The sequence below is a fragment of the Perca flavescens genome, chromosome 9 (genome assembly GCF_004354835.1).
Source record: "Perca flavescens isolate YP-PL-M2 chromosome 9, PFLA_1.0, whole genome shotgun sequence".
NCBI lineage: Eukaryota > Metazoa > Chordata > Actinopteri > Perciformes > Percidae > Perca > Perca flavescens.
The window spans coordinates 2701141-2729014 of NC_041339.1; the positions used below are offsets into that span (position 1 = coordinate 2701141).

The following is a 27874-nucleotide window of genomic DNA, read 5'->3' on the forward strand; positions in this document are numbered from 1 at the left end:
AGAAAGCCGTTCACTCAACAGATGGATGTTTTAATGCTAAGCTAACAGCAAATTGTGTAATATTATGTTCAGATCCTTTTTCAATGGCAGGGATCAGATGTTTTACACTGCAAACATTTTTACACGTTACTTTCATTTCCCAATTATTTATTACCTTGAGGGTCAGACGTGTCCTGGAATGCCCACTGTTCCGCCATGTTGGGGGACATAGGTCTCTATGTGTTTATGAGAAATGTTTCTTATTTACAGATAAAACAAATCACTGTAACAGTAACTTTATTAAAATTACATATTCTGTTGACAGTCATGGGGATTGGAGCATATCCCAGCAAACACTGAGAGAGGATCAGAGTAAATCACGGGGCAAACTATAGACAAATATGTTCAAACTTCACACCTATGGGCAATTAAGAGGTTCTTATTTGCATGACCTGCATATATTTGGACTGTGTGAGGAAACCAGAACACCTGGAGCAAACTGACGCAGAGACAGGGAGAACATGCAAGACCAGAGACTTTTTTGATTCAGTCCAAGCCACTGAGCTACATTTCTGCTTTACAGTGTCCACAGTACACTACCTTCAGCTCCACTTTTTAGAGAACTTTAGTCCCACCACATTACTGAAGCTGCTCTTAGCTTAGTTGTTATTCTATACTTTTAAATGTATACATTAGCATAATTTCAGCTACTATACATGAGTGCAGCATTCAGCACTGTTGACCAACTCACTGTTGACATTAAACAACTGGGTTTGTTCTCTGGGTTCACGTTTTACCAACAACATAGGGACTACTGTTGTGAGTGATCACAATAAACTACGATAAGAGAGATAAGATAAGAAAATTTATGGTCTTATCTTATCTCTCGGCCATTTTTCACTGCAGAAAGCTGCTATTAGCCAGGCTAAAGCTAATACAGTTAGCCTAAAGAAACAAGGCGTCTGTCGTGATAACGTTGCATTAATCAGGTGATTTAGTTTGTCTGTGCACAAACTAAACTGTAGCTTCACTACCCATGGGAAAGCATGTGCATCACTGTGTCAGCGGCTCTCCGTGTGCACTTTCCTACACAGTCTCACTTCCCATAACAAACCCCGTCGGACTAACGTTACATCACATACACACGTTGCCCACATGGCCACCTGTGTTAAAGGTGGCCATTTCTCTTTTTTTAAATCTACATGTATTGTTTGTATTGTACGATTGTTCCCAGATTAAAATCCATTTATCATTTTTAGTGGTTATCATGCTGCACATCTAAAACGTCCATATCTAGAACAAGCTTGTATGGCACGTTCCCAACCGCTATCCGAGAGTGTGTGTGTGATGTATGTATATATGTATATGTATGTATGTATGTATGTATATATATATATATATATATATATATATATATATATATATATATATATATATATATATATATATATATATATATATATATATATATATATATATATATATATATATCTATATCTATCTATATCTATCTCTATATATCTCTATATTTATATTCGTGGCCATGTCTCGACAATGAAAAGAACCAATCCCCAATTTGACTATAACGGAAATATATCACGGAAAAGTGTGGAATTTTGATCTGCACAAGAAACAGGGTTATGTCTATGTGTGAGTAATAATGCAAATAAAACTGGAGTGATGAATCAGCAGCAGCAGCTGGGAAATTCAAACTGTTGTTTGCCGTCCACTTTTGTCCATCACTACATTTCAATGAGAATGAGGAGGCAGCGCCTTTTTGATTTCTGATGTAATATGGGCTGTATGGGAAGCTAATAATAGGAGGGAACCAGAAGACGGATCAATAGTAGGGAAACATTAGCTGCCCCAGAGGGAAGAGAGAAAAGGGTTATAAAAGTAGGAGGAGGCAAAAAGGAGGGATGAAGATTGTGTGGAGAGCTACTAAGGGAGACTACAGAGAGATTTGGATGTTAAAAAAAAAAGTTAAAAAGATGGAAAGAGTAAGGGAAATTCGGGAGAGAGTAACCGAGAGTACTTCAAGTCTACCTATGTTCTGTATCAGCAGATGTCCATCAATAGAAACATTATCTATGAGACAACCAGGAGCCAATAGAACGATGATGAGTAGGGGGAGGAGGGTAGCCTTCTGAAGGTGGAGGATAATTGCTGCCACCTGCATACACATCAAATAAGCCTGGCTAAACACAATCAGTCATCCTGACAACTCCATTAATAACTGTGTTTCTTCTACAGGAAAGAGATAGGAAATCTTAAAAAGGAAATCTCAAACCATAGATTGGATTGCAAGCAAGCATGTACAATGCTGCACAGGTCTGCTGGCTGTGTGTGGTAGATAAGTCTGGTGGCCAAGTGTGGTATGTAAACATGTGTGCAAGCTTGGCAAGGTACTCACAGCTGCTACTCCAAGACTTGAGCAGAGATTTGATGCTGATCTCAAAGAAGACCGAATCCTGCAGGCTCAGCATGGCGGCTCTTAAAAGTTAGGCTTCACCAGAAGGCACAAACTCTAGACGACTCCTGTCACTTTCATTTCACAAAACCCAAACATTCCACCCATCCTGAAAGAGGGGGCTGAGGGAAGAGACCCAAAAAGTGCTACCAGTTTGTTTCCTCTGCCACCTACTTCACTGAAGAGTGAAACTGCGCTGGGATAGCAGGAGAGAGAGCATAGTCTGGCTGGTTACAAAAGTATTCCACCCCAGTGCATGCTGCCCACTTGCCAATCCACAGAGTCCCTCATCCCCATTTCAGCACAGAAAAATCCAGAGAGGGGCAAAGGACAAAACTCCGTGAGAACTTTTGCTCCAGATAAGGCAGAAACAGCAGCAGAACAGTACGCAACAGAAGTCTTAACAATGCACGGCAATATTTCCTCTCTTCTCTCCTGTGTATGTGTGTGTGCCAGTCCTAGGCCACTAGAACTGTCAGCCACCCTCTGCCTCCCCCAAAAAGCACTCTCTCTCCATTCGCTCATGAGCAGCCCCTCCTCTTCCCAGGCTAGCTGTTGTTCTATTACTGATGCCTACTCTTTTCTCTCTGAGTGAGAGTGAGCTTGTTTCAACAGCAAACAGAGGGAGGCGGGAGCAGAGTGTGGGGGTGGGTGATGTCATCAAAATGCTGCGAGTGTTCCCTGGCTGTGGCTCAGCAATGCATACGCATTTCAGAGCGGCTACTGTGCTGCCTCTCCCCTGGCTTATCAAAACGACACTTCCTGTAAGCTCCAAAGCAATACTGATGCGTCATCCCTGACTGCAGTAGGAGGCAAAGGAAATAATGGGAAGATGGAAGAGAGAAAGAAAAAAGGGAGGATGAATTGAACATTGGGGGGTTAATACACGACAACTAGTGGTCATACTTCTATTCAGATCTCTGCCCTAACATAATGTAAATATTATGTGCCTCAATTGTGTGGCATATACTCCCATCTTCAAAACAAAGTAAACTGTGCACTGTATGAGGTATGTTGAGATATTTGACCAGACCAAACCATGAGACATGGGTAGCGGACATTGTGTTACTGGTACTATGAGGCGGTTTGGAATCTCAGATCATAGCATGATAGTGATCACAGCTAATCTATTTGTTAAACTAGCTGTTCACACCCAGTGGAGTCATAGGCATTACATCATTGCTCTGTCCAAAAGCTACCAGCCATAGTAACACTCTGAATGACACACAAACTCACTACATGTGTATTAGTGAGAAAACAGCCCACTGTGTGACAGACAGACAGACAGAGACACACAAAGACATCAAGCAATTTGCAGTCAGGCGCTGGATTAAGTTTGTTAACAAAATATTCTGAGGGGAACAGCACTGGGAAGGCTGCAAAAGACAAATGTTCTTTGTCTTCTTTTGGTTTAGTCTTCATTTCTCTCTCGCCCTCTGTCTCTCCCTCTGTCACATGTCCTCCACTACACAAGTTATGCAAAATGAGGCAGAGCTCATTGCAAACAAATAACACAAGCAGATGCTTTGTCAAGCCCTTGCTGATGCTACCCTGATGCAGGCTCCCACTGTGAAACGTATAATAAACAAGCACAGATTCTTTAGACTCCCAAAGCACATTTGAAGCAATTACATAACGTTTTATTTGACTTGATGACATCTGGGAAGTTTTGTTACATGTAGTCTGTAAATCATTAAGAGAACTTTTAATGTTACGGTTTCTTAGTGATCAACAAAAATCTCGGTTTTTTTTTGTACGAGTTCAATTTGAAGGTCAATATCACCATTATGTCAGTCCAAAAGTGAGTGAGTGTATTTCCCAAAAATGTGTAAGTATTCCTTCGCTAAACCACATGGTTGACACCAGAACCAAATGTTTGGAACTCCTTGGCACATTTTTATTTCATCGCCATTTTGTAATTTTAGTAAAACAGTATTTTGTAATCAACCTACTAGTATACACTGTATTTTTCCCTCCATGATTCAGCAGATCCTTTCATTTTATTGTTGGTTATCCAACAAGAGTGTTGCAGTTGGGGCGACCTCTAGCTCACCCAGTAAGAGCGTTCACCCCATGTTGAGTCCTGCAGCGGCGCCGGGTTCGAATCAGACCTGCTGCCCTTTGCTGCGTGTCATCCCCCATCTCTCTCCCTCCCCTTTTTATGTCTATCCACTTTCAAAATAAAGGGAAAAGCCCCAAAAAATAATCTTAAAAAAAAAAAACTTTACAAGTGTTGCAGTTCATGACAGAGCAGCCAGATAGTTAAACACAGCTTTAAATGTGGGTCAGGTTTAGTTATTTTCTATTCCAGGTCTTGAGTCTCACGGAGTACCATGCAACTGGCGCAGCCTAAAGGCTGAAGACTGACGCCTTTAGCTCAAGCTCCGGGGCAGTAGCAGGAAGGCAGAAGTATTTGGCAGAAGCCTAAAGTGTACACAGTGTTCAAAAACAGAATTTGAGTTCATATTGTCACCCTTATCAGCAAACCAGTTCACATATAAACATACAGAGACCTCTGCAGGCACTGTTTTCTGTAAACCAGCTTTATTGTTTAAGGAATGCAGAAGAATAACTGACAACATCATCTCTCTGGGAACATTAGGGCTAAGAGCTACTGTCTTACAGAGCTGACGTAAATTGAGGACTTCAAATAAACAACATTATAACCGACTTCCTGGAAAGAAGAGCTCACTGATTGAATAATCTTAACCAAATGCATCACCAAGGCATGTTATAGTAGCTCCATTCACAAAGTGGGAGTAGTAGTTGACAGCTAGCCATCCTGACTGCAGACAGTATAGGGGAGCTGTTCCTCCCAGGAGCCCACAGGGTGGAGGATGCATTTCCTGTCCTGGCCTCTCTGAAGGGCAGTGGTGGGAACAATAATCGATAGGAGCTGTAATTCAATCCCTGACCTCCCCATTGGTGCCTGGGCTGCAGAGGACACGCCATTACGATCCATCGCAGCAGTCTGGGTATGCAGCACAACTCTGCAATGTGCACAGCTTCTCACTTCCTTAAGAACCAGCTATTTCATACTCCATCGTAATAATTATCAAGACAAACTGCACAACCTTTTTACACACTTCCACAGTATAATGCTCTGTAATCTTATGAATTTGAATAATCCAAAACATCTTTATAAATAACTCCTTGCACAGAGAAACACATTAACACCAATGACACAACCTGTCTCCTGTGCTCTGGCTGAGAATGAACACTCATTTCTCTTCTCTTTTTCTATTCATTTGCCTAGCAAATCAGGAGAGGCAACTCATTTCAACAAAGAGTCATTCATTCTTAGGTCAGAAGCATGTAACCTCTATGGAATGATGAATTAAAACTTATCTTAATGCAGGTACAAAAAGGTCAGCTAGTTAATCATAGCACTGCTTCAAATTAGCTGTCTTCAAGTTGTTCACTATGGAGGAGCATTTTGTGGGAAGCTGGTTGGAGAAAGAGCACCAACGATTCACAGCGTTCATCTTCCCAGCTATGACACCATATTCCCACTAAGTGCCGAGTCTGCACTGAGCTGCGCCATTATGGGGATTGTTTCACTACAGTTGGCTAATAACCATTTAAGAAACCCGATGAACATCTGGATTATGAATCTGAATACACACCCTATGGACTGTTTCAATACAGAAGTACAACCTATCAGTGCACTCATGTTCAGTCACATGCTCTAACACTCCCAAATCACAATCAGCAAACCTGCTGCACCCATTAACTAAATACTGTCACAATCAAACCCTTTCTCAAAAACTCAGCTGTATGTCGGGCCACTGGGTGAGGTCACTGTGTGCGGAGAAAGAAATGACAAAATGAAAAGAGCACCACCTTAAAAGCCAACCCACGCTATGCCAGTTCTGCAACAAGGGAGTGGCATTTAGCTCCGATTTAGACACAGGGAAAATTATCCTGCCTCGGATTTAAACACAGGGCAAATGATCCTGAGGTATGAATACACCAGAATACCATCTCTTTAGATCTCTCCTTACTTCAACTACTGTAGTAATCACATCACTTCATTTATTACATAACTCACCATTGTGACCCCTGCCACCACGAGCATGATGAAAAAAGGAGAATTGTCTAATATGACGGATGTTTCCTAGTTGAAAAAAAAAAAAAGGAAAGATGTGAAAACAAATTGCCGAATCCAGTCTGTAGAAATGAGATCTCACTGTATTTTAATATGAATATCAACATTGCACAAGCAGCCTGAGCTGAACACAAACGCATATACAACAGTTACCGGAGTTAATATAACTATTTTCACAGCTCACCAAGTCTCCAAACCAAAATGTGGACAAAAACTTAGCCATCTTTGTTACTGTGGGTTAGTTTAGCTAGTCTGTTATTAGAGGCTAGGTGATTAGAGCAGAAGGGAGAGTTCAGTTATGAGCATAGCCATGAGCAAACAGGGAGCAAGCGTGCTCTGACAGGTAGCCCTGCAAAAAAGCTGAGGAACTGATGACAATTCATCACCCCAGTGCTGAGGCAAAGTGCACGCACACATAATTTGTATGTGTACACAAGTCTACTAAACCCTTAACTACTGTATCCATAGACACAATAGTAGACTTACTTCAGAGGATTAACATTGTCAGCACAAGTCATACCCAAGAAAATTACACCGGCTTCGCGCTGGCTGCATGGCGTTTCTGTTGCGTTTGTTTCACACCAGAAACGTGTCTGACGTGGCGCTGCTGCTAGCCTTGTCTGTACACATGTATGTTTCCCATTGATAAAATGCTCTCAAGCAGTAGCATACTTCATGTTAAACATAAATATATACTGATCTGATTACAGCAAAGACAACATCGGCAGTATTGACAGCAAAATAGGCTCCAGAATATTGCTTTCTGTTTCGTTCTAAGTGGAATATTTGAAATCGATAATTATTTATTTCTTTTTTAAATTACATTTATATCTGCATTTATGTCAAAACTTAGAGACTTTCAAACATCAAAATGTAATTTATTAATATGCATTTGTGTCAAAATGACATATACACATCCTTTTCTATTCTATTTTGCCTGGAAATGCTTCAAACGTTGTGTGTAAAATAGGCATCGGTTCTATTTCTATCATGCACACGTTTTCGTTTTTCCTGAGATGTGTGTGTCACGCAGGCAGTGTGCAAGTTCCTACCTGTTAACATGGGACCCGAAATAAAAACGGACACGCCACGCAGCTGACATGCTCACGCCACGCAGGCAGTGTAAAGCCGGCCTTAACTCTCAAACCTTTGCTACAAACTCCATACTGTAGTAGGCAGGTGCCAATACTTCAGATGATCTGAAGAAACTGAGATCTTAATTATATTTTGTTTATTTTTTCCTTTTTAATACAGCGGTAGAGGACATACTTAGCCTGAAAAAAAAACTGAATCCCAATTTGCTGTAATGTTTTATAACACATCACTAAACAATAGCAACAGCCGTCAGCATGGCGTTAGACCACAACAATTAAACTTCTAGGACTTCTATGTTAAAAGGTCATGTAAGTCATGTATAGATAAATGTACAAAAACAACCCAGCAAAACACTGGCTATATTGCAACACTCTTCCTTAATAATTTGACATTAACAGAGCCTTGGTAATGCACTGAGACCACAAGTTAGCCCCACTAACATCCAATGAAAAAAATATAGTCGACTGCCCAGCCCTAGCATGTATACAGTATATTGCATCTATACAGTGTATGTATGTGCATGTTAGCATGTGTGCATAAAGGTGATAGGAGTAAAGCCAAACTTTGGTTACATGTTAACAAAGCTTAACAAACACTTAACTAAAAATGTAAAATTATAAAAAGCTAGAATGAAGTGGCCTAATTAATTAGCAGAGATGAACACAAAAATCAATGTGGATAACTGCTGCATCAATATGCAGCTGAGTCAGGTGTACCTTTGAGGCGGGTTTGGTTCCTGCTGGCAGGCTTGGAGGAGCTTATCCCCGGGACTACCTGTATCATCGGATTTACCGGAACTTCCTCAATGGTCTGTCCCATGGCTAGCAGGCCCAGTCTTTTCATACGAAGGAGCCGTGGACCTGTCTCCCTGGGCAAGACTCCCCCCTGTTCAATGGGCCCCTCCCCTGAGATGACAGATGGAACCAGGCTCTTCAGAAACTCCATGTCCGACAAGACTTTTTCGGTCTTTTACTCTGGTGGGTAGTCCGACACGCCGCGCCATGCCATTCACCCCATTTACAGACAAGCAAGGAGACAGTACACTCCCGGTCTCCTGCTGCTACCTACATGCAGCAGCCACACATTCATTCACTCACAGTCAAAGCCTGTACAGTATGTGTGTGCCCTCAGATCTGCTGTTACAGACCAGAAGAGACACTACCGGTCAGGCTCTCTAAAGTGGTTTGTCACGTTGGCTAGCTACAGTTAACAGTTTCTCCTCTACTAGTAAGTTCCGACAGAGTGAGACTTCTTACGCTGCAACATTACCTGTCTGCTCACAGTGAACGCAGAAAGCAAACAGACATGGCACTTTTCATGGATCGTGATGTAATTGTCAGTGGGCAGGGCTATGTTTTAAGTGCCAAGCGCTATCTGGGGTGTGGAGTAGAACATGTTCCACAGGAGATAACATAAGCCTGGGCCACCGGCCAATCACAACAGAGACGACATAAGCCACACCCTGCTGGCCTGTGTTGCTCACCAGTGAAAGAGACCAAGAGCGGAGGAAGAAGATTGACAGACACTATAAGAAGTATCAAAACTCCATGGAGCTGGTTACACTGGCCCGCCTGCATTTACCGATAGCCCTTATCATTGTCGGAATGGTTTTACTTGTTAGCATCCATACACAAACAAAAATGCTTGTTTGGTTTCTGGCTAACTTACACAAATAAGAGCATCCATCCTCTTGCTTTCACTTGTGCTTGACTGTGCTGAGCTATTATAAAGAGAAGCAGAATGAGCAAAGTGATGGGGTCTGTGAAACAGGGTGATGACAGACTGCTGTGCTCTGCTTGGCTGCATAGCGTGTACCTGCAGCAAACTCAAGCCTTTCCAAATATCCCTAGCTGAGGAGTGAGAAGGACTACACTGCGCTGACTCTCATAAAAACTCACTACCTAAAGAAATCATTAATTTTTCTGTTCTCTGCGACTGAGTGCAATAATTAATAGGCCATCCAAGCATCAAAATAGCCAGTACTCAATAGCAATGTAACAACGCTGTAACACTCACAAATTATAAATATTAAAGATGACTGTAGCACTAGTGTGCAGCAAACTAAAACACCTTTAAAATGACTGCTGAGTCATCATTGACTATGCACCTCAATAATGCAATTGGGCAACACAAAACAGCACAATGCTCATTTGATCTTGCTCCAATTAAGACTCCATTAAGGATTTTTTTTAAAATTATGAATTAAGCGACAGTGTAATGTAAAAGGGCTGGTAGAGCTAAAAGACACAATGGGAATTAAAACTCAACTTTGCAGCTTTTAAGGCTCGTTCATCTAAATTTTTTGGGTTCTGTGGCCACACACAGACGCAATGGTTGAGTTTTAAGGGGTGACACCGACCCCGTTACATACAACACTAGCCATTTGTTTCCTGAAGGAGAAGGTGGGTGTATGCTACATGTCTAGCACAAAACAGCAGAGCACAAGTAAACAAGAGGCTGGTCAAGAAAGTTGAGCCTGTAGCAAGTTTAAAAGTGATGCTTTTCCACAAGGGGTGGTGGACTAAATTAGAAGTGATAAATAATGGATGTCAATTATGACACATTAACGAAAACGTAATCTAAAGATGCAGTTAACACATTGTCTAGAAGTATTCCGGAGCCCAACCTTTTAATGTGATGTGTTTTCCCAAACAGATATTTAAAGCCATTCCAGTTTGTGCTACGACAGTTGTGGTAAGCCCTGTGAAGTGAATTAACTTAATTTGTTTCTATTGCATGTCCTCATGCCCAAGCAACCATCTACTTGATAGAAAATTATTTCTTAGGGTAAAGATCCTAAAGCAAAAATGCATTGTGTGTAAGACCAAGTATGGACAGAAACATTAAGGAAGTGCTTACGGAAGGAAGTAAAATAAAAACAAATCACCATTCTCTCCATCTTTTTCCCTGTGTGATTTCTCAAAATACTATACAAAAAACAGTTCAGCTGTTTATCCATTTCAATTGTGTTTTTTTATTACATTTATCCAGCACCAAACCTTGCCTGCAGAGTAAGCACAAAGTGAAAGAATGCAATGATAAATGCGGTGCAGCAGTTTTGTGAAAACTCTGCCCTCTAGAGGCCAGCTGGCAGAAATCACACCAAGCTGCACAAATTGTTGAAATCTACTGACAAGCCCCAAAATTGCTGAAAAAAATAAAAAGGAAAATGCCCAGCAATATTGGATGGCAAGCCACCAGAAAGCTTGTTAGAGCTAGACTTTGGCTCACAAACACTTTTGCAAAAAGTTGGACTCTGAAAAACTCTCCAGTTGTCCAAAGCTGTTAAATCTTTGTTGAATAGGAAGCACTTCTTTTTCACCTCATAAAATCACATTCATTTATTGTTTAATCCATTTCAAACCTTTACAATACACACAGATAGTAGCTTATAAACACAAAACAACATTTACAGCCAATCTATAAAAGCACAACCTCAAAGGATGGTAGTCTTAGTTTAATGGTTCAACCTATTTTTGTCCCATTGCATATAGAGAACCGGGGGACTCTTCAGTCGCTGCTGGAGACCATAGACCCGCCACACAATAGGAATTGATTGTAGTTTAGCATTGGACTTAGCCTTTTGAATATCCAAGCACCTCTACAACACTACTGCAAATGGGAGTGTCGTCCATCATCAATATGTACACCAAATCACACTGAGAACTTGTGCGATTGTCTGATCCCTAACTGCTAAGGTGAGTGAAAACAGAAAATATGCTTTAAGTTGCAAGAAGGGACGTTTGTTGGCAGTGCAAGACTGAGGATGATGCAAAGATGCAGAGAGGCTGAGGCAGCAGATCCTGCTGGAATTGCTAAATGAGTCAGAGAGCGAGAGCGAGAGCGAGAAGATAGCCATCACCCAGCCTGAGTACTACAATGGTCAGTGGAGGCAGCTGTGGTTTGTTGGGGCCAGGTCTGTGGTGCTGTTGAGTTAGAACAATACTCCTGCACAGGAGGCCCAGATCCCAATCAGCCCAGGAATGTGGAAGAGGAAGCTCTGGGAACAATGTGTAGCGTTCCTATGCCATTCTTGGTCCCACCCTCCCCTGCCTTGTTCTGCTTTCAAGCAGGAGAAAACAGGAAAACTAGTGGGCTGGGACCCAGAAGTCAGAGTCCGTTTTGCAGTCGGCTCAGTACACTGTCAGCACAACCCTGCTACAGCCATGTTGATCACTCTGGGTATGGATACATCTGAACTGCTACTCCACCACTTGATGCCAGTAAACAGTTTGAGGTCTGTGTCCGGTAAGGTGAATATCAAAACAATGTTGCACTGCCCTCTAACGGTGCAAAAAGACACTACACTCTCAAGGCTACAATCCGGCCTTCCTGTGCAGGGCTCTCAAGTGTAACCAAAAATTATGAAGCCATAAAATAAAATTTTTGCTTGTGTGTTTGTGACTGCACTGGTGTAACTTTTAATGAATAATATCTTTAGAATAAACATTGTAATTAGAGATGGTCCGATACCATTTTTTGCTTCCCGATACAGATACCTGAACTTGCGTATCGGCGGATACCAAGTACCGATCCGATACCAGTGTGTCATATATTTGATTATGTTTTAACAACTGTATACTACTATCCCTGTATGGATGTGATATGATTTCTATCTTTGTTGTCGGTCTGGCTCAGGTTAAACTCTTTGTGAAACATGAACAAACACAGAACTTTCTTTTATTCTCCAGTTTGACAGTCAGTTATAACGGAAAAAGAACATAAATAAACTACTTTAATGTAGATTTTCTTTAGGGCTTTATTACTTGGTATCGGATCGGTGCATAAACTCCAGTACTTCCCGATACCGATACCAGCGTTTAAGGCAGTATCGGAGCCGATACTGGTATCGGTATCGGACCATCTCTTATTGTAATACCAACTTTATTGCCTACTTTAAAACAATTTTAAGATTCTATTCCCTTATTAAGGCTAGCTTAATAAGCCAAATAAAACTGTTTATGCATTCGAAATGTATGAATGTGTATATACCACAACAAAAGCACCACTTGTAAGACATGCATATATCTGTCCAGTATTCAACATAGGAAGAGTCCCACTCAGATGATTGCACTATGCTACTAACCGCTCTCTACAGTTAGAGAAATGTATCATGTCCTGTCACTTCCCAAGATATTGTGTTTGCCTCCACGCCTAATTTTCACTGTTTTCTGTATAGTCCTGCTACATAGTCCGATCCAAAGGGCTGTCGAGGAACAAAATCTCACTCTGTATCAATTACAGTCACTGTTCAATTATGGTTCATTCAGAGCCCTGCTGTGCAAAGACACATTTTTCCTTTCTATTCTTGCTTAAAATATACCTTCTGCTTCTTACAGCCTCAGTTTGAATACTGCTACTTTGCCAATCTATTTGTTAATAACCTATAAGTTAGTAGGCAGTCTTTTGTCTACGAACAGGAACAAGAAATGCAACGTGCAACATTCAGACACTCAGAAAAAAGTTATCAACCAGGTTTTGGCCGGTCAAGATTGACAGTTGTGAGGCAACCCACAGAAAATGTGGTTGTTGTCACTGCTGAAGAATGTGACCTGACTAGACCCTGCATCAAAATGATCCTCTTTTCTGACCAATTACCATTCCGAGATGACGTTTGTCTCCCAGAGGCAGAAAAAAACAGTATTTGGAGAAGCACACCAGTGCAATTCAACTTCACAACCTTTACAGTTCCTTGCCTTAAGCAACATGACTTTACCACAGACCACATTTTTAGCCTTATTTTTTTAGGGTGTTGGCCAGAACTAGAGCTGCAACAGAGGTTTTATTGTTTATTTTCTGATCAACGTCTACAAATGATACTGCCCAAAATTGAAACATAAACAAGTTAACAATGTATTAGCACAATGCTACATGCTACTTGTTAGCTTCTTTATTTGAGGATATGCCCCGCATACCCAAAACTAGTGTATGACACAAAACACTGAACATGGGCTCACCCTGTGTTGGACCACTCAACCAGACTGTTGTTGTGCTATCATGTTCTGACTGCTGTGGTAATCCACTAATCATTTTCTAAATATTGTATTTGACATGTAGAACTAAAATATGATCTAAAATAGCCTAAGCTACACTCCTTTGACAGAAGGTTACCCAACGCCAGTTGCTCTCAATCAACTCTATCTAGTTGCTACTTTTACATAGCACACATGCCATTTAATTTGATATAAACACACTCAATTTCTTCCTTCTGACAAAAGCTTTGCTTTGTGTACTGTAAGGGAAGCTATCAGATGTTAATCTGATCATCTGACTTTCACACTAAATTATGACTGTTTTTCTTTTATTATTATTATTATTATTATTATTATTATTATTATTATTATAATAGTTATTATTATTATTATTTCCACCTATGCGAACACTCACAGAAAAAGTCTTACTTTGCTGTAACAAGGGTATGAGCCAAACCAGCAGCCTCTACCTCACCATGTTATAATCTATGCTACATTGTAGGTCTGATAACCATTGCCAGGGCTCCAGACTAACTTTTTACATTGGTTGCACTGCCTTTTGGCCCGCAATAACAGATTTTAAGTGTAACCCTTTTTGTAAGTTCAAACACAGGTCATTTCTTAACAGCCTAAAAAACAAATTGCAATAACCTCAATATTTACAATAAACTTAAAAAGTGCTGATGATCTAAGACTAAAATTTAATTAAAAAGGTAGCTCTTCTTTGGCTATATTATAAGCAGTATTCAATTTTCTCCTCACTGCTTCAGTTTGGCTTCTTAAATTCAGAACACTAAAAAAGCACTGTTCCCAGCAATGCTTTGGCCGCACTCTTAAATGCGATGCATAATGCTGACCATTTTATCATATCTGAGCCACGGAAACTGGAAAAGGCATTCTTTGCAAAAGGTATATACACTACCGGTCAAAAGTTTGGGGTCACTTAGAAAATTCCATTCCACTCCATTCCAGACTAGGGCTGGGCGATATGGTTGAAAACTGTATCACGATATAAGTTTTTCATATCGGTCGATATCGATAATTATTGATATTTTTTATGACCTATTTAAAATAAGGACCAGGAGAAAAATATATTAAATTTAAACATTTTTATTTAAAACTTAACCCTGCTCTGATTATAATCCCCTCAATTATAAAAGCAGAAATGTCAACACAACCATGGAAAACATAATTAAGATGTAAACAGGTCTAAAATCACAATGAACACTTAACAATTATCTCTTAACATTAAGGTGCAAAATTAACGAATAAGTAAGAAATGCTTAATAAAGTGTCATAAAATAGTGCAAAGTGTTAGGGGAACTATTTTCTGCAGGTTTAGTGCTAGGTTGGTAACCTGGCTTCTGGACAGTGTTCGTTATTTCTTTGTAGCGTTTAGTAAGGCGCTGATGCAGAGTACTTCTCCATGGTGGTCTGCTGCTTGTGCCGTGTTGCAGCTGCAGATGTTGTTGGACGTTGATGGCGGATACGGCTGTGCTCAAAAGTGTGAGCGCGGCTAAAGTGGTAAAACAAGTTTATGGTATTACCAGTGTTGGTGGGGACGACGGTCTGACGACATTGGTCTGACTACGGTCAGACTTATAAAATCCCCAAAACTGCCATACTGACTTTTCCTGTTTTATCAACAATTTCCTCGCTCGCTCCGGCACTCACTTTCCACTCCACGCCGGTTCTGTTATTGAAGAACACGAGACAGCGATGTGGCGCAACCAAACATGATACTGATACATGATTGGCTGTTAGAGTGTCACTCCCCACGTTGCTAGGTTGCCAGAGAGTGAGGGCCTTTGTTCATGCAACCAAACTTGATTCACAACTTCTGGTTTCTTCTGATGAAGAAAAACAAGTTATCGAACGTTTTATCGACCGCATTTTCTATTGATATTGATTATGTGTCTATCGCGATACATATCGTTATCGTTTTATCGCCCAGCCCTATTCCAGACTGAATACCAGCTGAGATGAGTTGCATTTTTTTTTAATCAGGGCAGCAGTTTTCAGATTACATTATGTGCTTACATAATTGCAAAAGGGTTCTCCAATGTTTTCTCAGTTAGCCTTTTAAAATGATATCAGATTAGTAAACAGAATGTGCCTTTGGATCATTGGATGAATGGTTGCTGATAATGAACAATGTAGATATTTCATTAAAGATCAGCCTTCACACAACAGTCAAGAACCCTTTTGCAATTATGTAAGCACATAATGTTATCTGAAAACTGCTGCCCTGATTAAAAAAACAATGCAACTGATCTTAGCTGGTATTCTGTCTGTAATGGAAATTTCTAAGTGACCCCAAACTTTTGACCGGTAGTGTATATTTTGGCCTTTTTGTATGTGGTGGGCTCTGGCTTAGGTTCAGAATCACATACACAGACAGACCTGCTAAATGTCAGATGCACTGGTGCGACCAATGAAAATGTTTAGTTTAACTGAGTTTCGGGTCACAAGTGCCTGAAGCCCTAATTCTCACAAGTAGTACCTTTAAATGGAGATTAGAGCAACAAAAATTAACCAATAAATTAATTAGTTGTCAACTATTAAATTGATCGCCAACTATTTTGATAATTGATTAATCGGTTTGAGTAATTTGTAGGAAAAAAACTAAATATTCTGATTCTAGCTTCTTGAGTGTTAATAGTTCCTAAAATGTGAACATTTTCTAGTTTCTTCACTTCTTTGACGGTAAACTTAATATCTTTGAGTTGTGGACAAAACAAGACATTTGAGGACATCATCTTAGGCTTTGGAAAACACTCGACATTTTTCACCATTTTCTGACATTTTATAGACCAAACAACTAATCCGAATAATCGAGAAATTAACCAACAATGAAAATAATTGTTAGTTGCAGAATTAATGTAGATACTGTGTAAGTGCAATAAGAGTAGAATGAGGCATTCCTAGTCTTAGGACTGCAGCATGGATAACATTTATTGACAGAATAAATGGGAAGTTGTCCAAGCAGCGGGAGAAACTAATGTCAGCATGAAAAGACTGAAAGTTCTCCTCTCAGATTTCAGCATAAGAAAAACAAGGAGATTAATCCAACACCCTGTTCATTCCCACGGTACTTATCTTGCAGTAAAACCTAAACCCACCACACAGCGGAACACTACCCACTTAACCCGTGTGACGTACCTCAAGGCCATAGAGCAGGGGCTGGAACTGGAAAGAGAAAGAAGGGTCCACAAGTTCACTGCACAAGAATCTGAAACAGAGAGCATGGAAATTGCTCTTTAACAACAAAGCAGCACACTGACAAGAAAACAGACATATAAACCATCTTGGTCATTTACCAACTACTACTACTACTACTACTACCACCACCAAGTCCAAAAAGTGTGACATGACACACCAAATGGTTTGTTACACAGAACCATCTGAGAAGCCGTCATTGGAAACTGTTTTCAAAAAGGGCAGGCACTTAAAATACTTGTCGTCAGGTGATTGGATGGATCATTTGTCTATCACGTCCGCCATTATGGTTTTGAACGAACAGTCGTCGCACACACCTCAACCATGCCCGTAGCTGCCAGTAGCTCCTTACTTGAAACCTCGGAAGATGGATTTGGATGGATGTGTGATCTTGTGATCCTGTGATATTGTGAGAATCCAGCTGCCAAAATATGCTCTTTTAAGTAGAAACTTACGATGGATCCAAATTACCTTTGACTGGTCACAAAACATTAACCGTTATATGATCAGCAGCTGTGAGAATAGATCTTTCAATACTTCTGTCTTGGAACTTTCTTGTTGACACAGGAAATAAAGTCTTTGAATAGCAGTCTGTGTGCCTTATTTCAGTCACCCCAACGTTCAAGAGATTTAATTCTACGTTTCTTCAGTAATGACACAGAACAACATCCCGTATAAGGATAGGGCTGTAAAGCCGGAGTGTTGCTGGGACAGTCCAGACTCTTGGACATAGCAAAGTGATAGGTAGACTGTTGGCTTCAGCCGGGTTTGCTCTGTACTGGGACAGGATTAAAACCACCTCCTGAGCAGAGTAATAATCTGAAGATTACCCACTACATCCAAGAGGCAGTTACATAAGCGATCAGAGCCTCCAAAACTGTACTTTCCCTTCACTTTATCATCATAGTGGCGGAAAAGGGCTCCATTTATAATCTCATATCCAACCATACAATCATTGTAACTGTATGACTCAGAGCAGAACGTAGCATATCCACTATTATTATTATTTTTTTAAAAAGGTAAAAAAAAAAGCAGGGTATAGTTATGACATAAATATAATCCAGTGACATTAGACTGACATTAATAAGACACTTTGAACTGTTATCCAACTGTAATCAAACAAAGGAAGGAAGAACAAGCCACTGAGACATACAGCAGCCAGACAGAGAAGATGAGGTGTGAGAACTTCCACTCAAGCACCGAAGACAGATGGTGAGAACAGGTCATTGTAGATATCAAGTCAAAAAGCCCAAAAGTCACGTAACAGCGACGTAGCATCACACATACTTTATCCCACCCACCACAAATACGGCAAAAAAACCTTCTCAGACGCAATCAACTCACTTCTCACGCTAACAGACCTGTGAATAATACATCTGGCTTCCTGTTCCAACTCAGCGAGTCCAAAAAACAAAACAAAAAGTGTGACCACAAGAAAAAGGGTAAGCCAAACCGTGCACACGTCTTAAAAGCTGTAGCAAATACAGCCACAGACTAAGCTCCTGCTCTATATTTAGGTTCTCAAATGCATTTCTCTGGTAGTGCTAAAACATATTTCACATAACATAGCTCACTAATACTTTGAACAAATCAATACATTTACATATCTGCGTCTGGTTAAGGAGTTTTAACATTGTACATTTTGGCTTGCCTGCAACAAGCAACAAGGGTTAAAGGTCAGCGGAGCGGAACTGATCTGATCAACGGTTAACTTGGCTTCATCTAATATATCACCCTGCAATTTTCTGAGTCCAGCACACAGCAAGGATGCTGCAAATAGGAGACTGATAGTCCATCCAGGAAATAAGAGTCCTGACAAAGGCAAGATTGCCCCATCTCATTTTGCTGTGTGTTCCCTTCAGCTTTCTGCCACATATCAATTTCCAGTAGCTGTTCCGTACAGTTTTCTTGTACAGTTCACCTTATAAAATGAATCACAGTCAAACTTTAATTACACACACTCTTTCTGTAGGCTACTTCTCCCTGCTACAAATAAACTAAACCACAAAAACAACCACAATCAAAATTTAGAAGACAAACTCATGAATGTCTAATGTGATGTAGTATTTGCTGAACTTGTCTTGAAGAACTTGGAATAGCTCAGTCAGAAACAGACAGTGTGCAACAGTAAATTGGACAAAGAGGGAATAGACTATATCTGGCTCCCTCCAACACTAAATGACAGGCCTGGTCCTGTTGTAATCACTACTTCTTGAGCGGAAACATTACTGGCTTCTTCCGACTAGGAAGGAAAGTGCATGAACAAACATTTTTGCACGTTACGACAGATAGCCTATTCCTCTTATCTTTATCTTGCTCTGGATGACATGTGTAGCCAGAAATTATGAAGCCTTATTGTACCGTCAATGGATCTAAACATGGCACAAAGACTGGAACCTCAGCTGAGGGCAAAGACAGGGTGGTTTCTCTGGCAAAGGCAGACCCAAACATCAATTATGCTCCAAAACCTCTCTCCCAAAGCCAAGGATAATCTTCCTCAGAAGGGCTCAATTATAGGTTATTTCTAGCTAGACTTAGTCCTTATTGTGTGCTACGTCACGCAAAGTCTTTCGATTGAATCAATATAAAGAAGGCATAACCTATGTAAATCAGAGTAAGACAGTTGTGCTTTAATTTACATTGCACTTGGAAGAGGAGGAGACTTTAAGTTAGTTTTATGAAAGTCAGAGAGATGGTGACCAACTGCTCAATTCCAAAACACTACACGGCCATCATAATTCATTTAAATATTTGGAGCCATTTTGGAACATCACAAATCATTTACCAACTCGTGAATATTCTTATCTTGTCCCAGGGGAAGAGAAAGAGATGTCGGCCTAGAAACACCTGGCAGAGGGCGTTTCAGACAGACATCAAAAATATGGGCTATACCTGGTCACAGATAGAAAAGAAAGCCAGCGACCGAGTTCTCTGGAGGTCCTTTGTCAACGGCCTATAACCCCCAAGGGGTGTCAGGCATAAGTAAGTAACTAAGAATATTCTTATCTTCACTTTTTTACAGTGAATATCCCACAAACAGAATGAAAGAGCACAGCAATGTCTGTCAATCTTAAGTGCTATGGAGATACAATTTGTGTTGAGTTCAATGCTCCAAGTAGGACAATATGACCACAGAGAAGGGTGCAGCATACAGGGGAATTGGTTGGGGACAATATTTAATTTAATAGCAAGTTTTAAGCCAAATATCTTTTTTAAGATTATTTTTTGGGCATTTTTAGGCCTTTATTCGACAGGACAGCTGAAGACATGAAAGGGGAGAGAGAGGGGGAGAATGACATGCAGCAAAGGGCCAAACCCGGGCCCGCTGCGTCGAGGAGTACACTTCTATATATGGGCGCCCGCTCTACCAACTGAACTATCCGGGCAACCGTTTTAAGCCAAATATACATGCAGAGTATTATTTGTTCAGTTGTCCAGTTAATAATTTAGCCATTGTGCAAATGCAAACACACACACCTGGATCCAACTGATCAGTCTAGGTTTGATAAGAGCTCATCTACTGTAACCTGGCCAAATAAGTGAAAGCTCATATCATAGGACATGCAGATCTCAGATAGTTGATAGTTTTAGAGAAGACCAACCAGGATTTCCTAACTTCCTATATGGAACCAGGTTAACCGCTGCAAGGTCAAGGGGCATAAAAGCAGGTGCTGAGACAGCCAAGATATTTGTGCATTCGCGGGTTTTAAGCCCATTTTAAGAACACTTTATGCTTGCTTTCTCATGATGACAAGTTAGCAGTAGGGCTGTGCAATTAATAAACATTTTTAAATCGCGATTAGGATTTTGGCTCCTAATGATCACAAAAACAGAATAATGGAGAAAAAAGATTATTTGGCACATTACGTTTTGCAAGTAAACTCTTATTTTGTCTTGTGTTAAATTTGGAGGGTCTTAAGGGGGTTTTCACTGTTGATTTGTTGAACTTCTTCCCTGTTATTTAAGTTCAATAACTGCAAAATCTTTCCAAAAGTCAATGAGTAATGGTGTTAAATATCGATATATGTTGGATATATTCATCACTGCTACAGAATTCAAACATGCCACAAGACCACAAGTCAAATCTAACTAAGTGATACGTAGATGAAAAACAAACTAAAAAATTGCATAATTTTTTTGTAGTCACCACTAAAAATGCTGAGTTAACAGTCAAACCTTGCAGGAGGCAGCTTAGTGAGGGGCCACTGAGGGGGCATTTTACCATCCACATGCTTTTCAATGTCATTAATACCAGATTAAACCAAACATACTAATTCACTGGAATTATGCCCCAGATAATCACAAATAGATAGCTATTTGAAGTCTAGGGGGATTCCCTCTAGTTGTGCTTGCCCAAGAGAATACACTACACAGCTGTAATGCCATGCCATCAGAAGCTTATCCTGGTAGGGACGAACAGGGATCAGCCAGTTGTAATGACTGATGATCTAGTAGGCCTAGGCTAGCACAACATTGCAGGTCTTGTGTATATAATGCTCAAACTATGTGTGCTACTTCATAGCAGCGCCACTGCAGTGGCCATCTGACATGGTACACTGCAGCAGAACCAAACAATGTTAGATGAGCAATACAAACAATTTAGTTTCCCCTTCTACACTAACCTCACTTTTTCATGCAAATATGCGCAACAAAGTTCTCATTACTGAGAGCATAGTCCACGCTCATTTGGGCCCATGAGTGCATACAAAATTACTTTTCTTCTGTCACTCTACCTTCCTCTGAAATAGCTTGGCCATCTCCACCTCCAGCCACAGCATACTGACCAGATTCCTATCGGACTGTATCCAAGGGCCACTGCTTGGTTCTCTACAGAAAACGAACAAATACTTCATTGTGTGTATGTGTGTGTGTGATGCACTCGTAACAAGGAGAATGAAGTCCTCCGAGGAATGTTAGCTAGATGTAAAGCTGACAGTTCTCTCACTGTTGTGCCAATGCATAAGAACCACCATGCTTGGGCATGTTATGTGCCTTTAAACACACCATATTTCAAAGCGTGACCTCACACAAACAACAGGGTTCTCTTAGACCTACCATTGCATTAAAACTAGCTAGATTCACTGAGTTAACAGTGCGTGCGAGGTAATTTTGATACTGCGGGTAACGGTATACGGTAAACATATTTTGTTGATGGTTTTGTTGTCTGACATGAATAAGTTTATACTACCAAGACAAAACTATGACAAAAAAAGGAACTAGACACGTTAAAATTGGCTAACGTTTAACGTTAGTAAGGTAACGTCCCTTTTAGTTTTTAGTTAGCAACTAGCACTGTGTTAATACTGTATTGAGAAAACTCCTAATGTTGAGCAGGAGACTGGCTAGCAGCAACAACTTAATATAACGTTAGCTGACCAGCCAGTTGTCAACTAACATTATAATGTTACGTTCAACATGCTAGTATGATAGCAATGTTAACAGCCCAGTCAGCTATTTGGCAGCGTCACAATTAATGACAAGAGGAATCTGAACGATGCCTATGGTTTCACTTGCAAGGTAGCTAGGCGATTAACTCACTAGCAGAGGAGCCAAACTGTTTCTTTAGCATGCTAAGGCAGGCAATTTTGGTACCATAGTTGGAAAGCTAACGTTAACCTCAACGGCAAAGTTAATCACGGAACTTGACGTAAGCCAACGTTAACTACATTAGCTAGATAGCAACCGCCGTGTCCTCAATTACTTAAATGTTCGTAAAGCTGACGATACTCACAACTTTTGTTTCCTCTCCCTTTAGTTGAGCTAGGTTGCTAGCTTGCAGACGTTCTTTTCATTTGCCAAAAAAGCTTCGACGTCCTGGCCTTCCTCCATTGGAAGGATTTGCGTAGTGGTATGATTTTTTTTTTTTCTCAGTCTGTTTCGGTGTTGGGAGAGCTCCACTGTCAGAACAGACGGTAGCCTGTTTGTCCCGCCTCGTTGGTCACGATTGGCTGTGATGGTGTACGCCTACATAAAATAAAGCTTTCTATTTCACCAAATACGTGGCAATCCGGAGAAAACGACCTGTTGATTGGATGACGTCTGGAGGATGACGTTCACATGGGTCCACTTTTTATCGTAACCGGGGTACACCGAATCTTGCACTAGATAGGCGGGTACTCGGAGGAGTCGAGCTGCAGTGGGCCAAAGCAGATACCTTTGGAGCATTTATGTAAATAAGTAAAAAAAGAAATACACGTTTATAACACACTATAATGTAATTTTTTTTAGGTTTATTTATGTATTTGTTAACACCTATAACACCACCTATGAATAATCCGTATCTTATAAGATGATAGCCATGTAACTGTTATCATCAATCATTCATTATTTGTTTATACACAGGATATACGGATGCTTCTTGGAAATCGTTATAATTAAAATTATAGTTAAATGCATTGATAAACACTCTAAATTACCTTATATCGCCATAAAACAATGTGCTAAGTGTTTTTATACAGCTTATAGATGCTACAATTTGGAAGTGGAAGTGCAATGTTATCAAACTCAAGACAGTTATGTTTGTCTCTCACAATACAAGTGAGTGCCTTATTCACCACTGTGGGCAAGCTGATAAACTCTCCTACACTATCTCTTGCTTCAATTATTTAAACAGCCTACAATATATTAAAATATATTAATTAAATAATAATTAAATAATAATATATAAGGATCTACTGCTGTTAGTCAACAGGTCTAGTCCACCAGGAGTTTGAAAAGCACTGAGAACGCTCTGATCAAGATTTGTAAATTATAATGATTTAAATATAGACTGCAACAAAATCTCAGTTGCATTGTTAATGGTTGTTTTTGCTGCATTCAACACAGTCACCCACATTATATTACTAGACAGGCAGGTAAACATGGGTTGGGTTTTCCATAGTTTTCAAGCACGACTCTATTTGCAAGATATTGGTAATAACATATCAGAGAACAAAAATATGTGGAGTTCCCCAAGGGTCAATTCACTTATTTCTCAATAATTGGACAGTAGCTGAAATTATGCAAAGCATCTCTTACCATATATGTGGATGACGCTCAAGATAGGTTATGGAAGAACTATGGTCCCATGGAACTACTGAACAAGTAGATAGAGGAAATGACCAATGAGCCGTAATATAATTTAGCTAAATCAGAATCAGAATCAGCTTCATTGGCCATGGTTTGCGTAGACAAACAAGGAATTTGACTCTGGTTAATCTTTGCTCTCAAAGTACAAAGAATAAAAACAGAGATGACGGTAAGAATATAAAAAATAGTGTATAGTATAACAATACAATAGAATTTACAATTTTACAAAAAATATACAAAAGAGAGGGAAGGAATAGTTCAATATCGGTCAACAGACTGAGATTTTAGGATTTAATTATGAGTACAGTGCAGGGCAAATCAGTGCAACGGTATTATATTAACAACAATATTGTAATTGTTCTTCCCGCCTACTAGAGGGAAGGAGGGTGAACAGTTTGTGACCAGGATGTGAGGGGTCTGCAGAGATTTTTGCTGGCCTTTTCCTTACCCTGGACCGATACAGGTCCTGTACGGAGGGAAGGTCAGTTCCAATGATCCTCTCTGCAGCCCTAATGGTCCGTTGCAGTCTGGCCCTATCCCGTCTGGTGGCTGACCCAAACCAGACAGTGATAGAGGTGCAGATCACAGACTGAATGATGGCTGAGTAGAAAGTGGTCAGCAGCTCCTTAGGCAGATTAAACTTCCTTAGCTGTTGCAGGAAGTATAACCTCTGCGGGGCCTTTTTCTGGACAGAGTCAACATGGGGAGACCATTGTAGGTCCTGTGAGATGGTTGATCCCAGGAACCTAAAGGAATCCACAGTGGCCACTGTGTCGTTCTGGACTTCTCAAACCAATGACAGTGGTGTCATCTGCACACTTCAGGAGCTTTACAGACGGGTTCTTTGAGGTGCAGTCATCGGTGTAGAGGGAGAAGAGCAGCGGGGAGAGGACACGCCCCTGTGGGGCGCCAGTGCTGATGGACCAGGTTTTGGATGAGATGCTCCCCAGTCTGACATGCTGGTGCCTGTCAATCAGGAAGCTGATGATCCACTGACAGGTGGCGGCAGGCACTGAGAACTGGGTGAGCTTCTGATTTAGGAGTTCAGGGATGATGGTGTTGAACTCCGAGCTGAAGTCCACAAACAGGATCCTGGCATACTCTTACTACATATTCTTACTACTATAATGTCACTGCTACTACGTTGCACATATCTGTACATGTTGTTCATACATTGTTCATATTACAGCCATATTGATTCTGCTCTTATAACACTGCAATATATTTCTTGTCCTGCCTATGCACCACCTGTCTATACTTTGTATATCACATTGCACTTTTCTGCTTTTTTTGCATTTATAGTTAGACGCAAACTGCATTTCGTTGTCTTTGTACTTGTACTCTGCACAATGACAATGAAGTTGAATCTAATCGAATTTAATAAGGCCTGAATAAGGCCTAGAAAACCATGTCAATGCAAATATTTATATTTAGGCTGGGCTACTGTAATTGTGTCAACAGGACTCTCCAAAAGGTCAGTCAGACAGCTATAGCCCATTCAGCGCTGCTGCTTGAGTTCTTACTGTGACAAAAAAGCTCAGCACATAACTCCAGTTCTCCAATCACAAATCTGCTTCTGTGCTATGAACTCTCCAAAGGGGCAGTAGTTTGCTTACTGTTCAAAAAGTGAAAACAAAACGTGGTGATGATGCAGCTTTTAATCTCTCTATATTTATTAAGGTTTGTCCTAGATATGTTGTACATAAAGTACCAGAAGTACTTTGTGGAGCTGTAAACAGTTATGGCAACGCAGACTCATTGTTTTCGGTCCCACATTAAAATATAGAAGATCACCAGAACCAAGTAGTATTAAAAGAAATAGCTCTGTGTTTTAGGCTTAGGGCTAATACAGCTACTTAACTTTTGTTAGTTGGATTATTAGACACCTTAAAAGAAGCGTGTCCTCTTAGAAGAAATTAAACATAAAAATAGAATGATCGTTGAAGTTTTCACTCAAACAGTTGCTTAGATGCTTAGAACACTGCTTAGACTTTCTGCTTAATTACTTGTCCCCAAACAGATGATCTTAGTTAAACAGGGCAAACACTATAGTCACTTTATGTAACGATGTCCTGTGTGTATTTGCACATTAAAAAAAATTTGATTTGTGACAAATGCCATTTATTTTTTTTCTTAAGTCAAGATAAGCAAATATGAGAATGGAATTATTGTAACTATTTAAAAAATAAAATGTAGTGGCAGTAATAATTCCTTTTTTATGTTGGTATGGCCTGAATTGCTCATTGGTAAACAAAGAAAAAAAACTACTTGTTTCATATTTTAGGCAACATTTATTCAGTTTGGCTGTTTTTGCAAAAGTATATTGCAGCTGATAATGAGACCAAATGACTCGTACTTAATCCCTTTGTTGCGCTCCCTATAAGAGACTTTGTTCTCCTGCAAATAAGGTGCTACTTGGTCAGATGAAACTGGAAATACCTAAGGATGAATAACTGAAAGAATTGTAGCTCCACCTGGTGGCAATTGTGTGCATGGTTTATGTGCAGTATATCAAAAGACATTTTAAACTAATTGTATGTAGTATTTATGGCACTTAAGGAACAGAAAAGCATGTACTGCACAGTTTGACTTATTGGGAGGATTTGCCATTTCTTTATGATTTGCTATTTTTTGCACGTTAGTGAGTAAAACCAAGTTTGATTAGTTACCACCTTGCCAACTTATCGTGACTATGCACTTATCTGTTTTTAATAGCTTCAGAGTTGTGCTCACATCTTATGTTTTTCATAGCTCTGTTAACATATGATCCTTTTACCTCTAGCTTTTCACTTGTTCTGCAGGTGTATTTTGAGCTTTTGTCTAACATTCTTCACACACATGGTGGCAGGATCGGTTGAGGTAACATTCTGATTAGTGACTGCAGAGGCATACGGAAATGTATTATAATGTATGATATATTATTTTCATTTATTGAAGCAGGAGTGTCGAATCTGTGCATATTAGTAAATGTTATTTAACACAGCGTCACATGTAGAAGATAAGCCTCTACAATAACAAAATGATAGTAAGAAGCCGGGTTTTCTAATTAGCTCTTTGATTCCTACAAAAATTAGGCTGTGAAGGATGAAAAATTAGCACAAAAAAAGCACAAGTAAACGAGAACGAGAAAGTGGTGTAATTGTAACATTGAAATAACAACTGGTCGCATTTCTTACGCATCCCCATATGAGAGTGTTTTGGGGCCACAGATTAAATTCCACAGAGAAAAATGTAAACACACAGCGTTAATTATACTGGTTCACCAAATTTGCCTCAAACCCGAGACAGTTATTCTACAAATACATACATGTTTCCTTACTTTAACATTTATCTATTTTTACTGAATAACATTCAAACTAAATATCAAAGTATGTTATAGACATTTAATCTTATGTTGTTCAGCAGAGGTGAAAGGAGTACTGAAATATATTACTTCATTAGAAGCATACTACTAGCCAAAAGGTCAGGAACTGGTTTATCGGTCCCAGCAACATGGTTATGAGGAGATAAATCAAAGAATGGTGGTAATAACCACTGATTCCATAAGACCGGCACAGATTCACTGTCTTGCTCAAAGACATTTCCACAGGATTACCCTTACTCTTGTTTAATACTGTATGCAGAAACCCCACTATACAGTTTAACCATTGACTAAACTGAAGCTTTATATGTCCAAACTATTCTTATTTTCTTGTATACCAAAGCACAAATTCACAAAAGCACAAAGAAGTGCCCAGCGCAGTATGCACCGTAAAAACATTGCCCTGTACAGTAAACGTTAAGTCAAAGGTAGGCTATATACTGTATACCCTATTGGATTATGCAAATATAAGCAGCAAAAATGCATAAAATGTAATGATATTATGTTTTGTACGTAATCTGTTAACTTGAAACTATAACTGTCAGATACATTTAGTACAGTAAAAAGTACAATATTTCCCTCTGAAATGTAATGGAGTCAAC

The 27874-nt window shown here is 39.9% G+C and overlaps 1 protein-coding gene across 13 annotated transcripts in view; it reads right to left on the reverse strand.

The window, feature by feature from the left end:
• The window catches only part of fryl (furry homolog, like), a 75670-nt gene extending 52878 nt beyond the window's left edge, over nt 1-22792 (reverse strand). For 6 of the 13 annotated variants that reach the window (XM_028588541.1, XM_028588533.1, XM_028588534.1 and 3 more), the window contains exon 1: nt 8369-8624. In XM_028588541.1, the coding sequence (XP_028444342.1) occupies nt 8369-8597 (229 nt within the window). In that variant the 5' untranslated portion in view covers nt 8598-8624. Of the gene's footprint in view, nt 1-2392; nt 3013-8368; nt 8626-16786; nt 16857-21576; nt 21671-22574 lie in introns of those variants that run through there. The other 7 variants (XM_028588540.1, XM_028588536.1, XM_028588535.1 and 4 more) reach the window with 5 other exon arrangements.
• Between the last annotated feature and the right edge of the window lie 5082 nt (nt 22793-27874).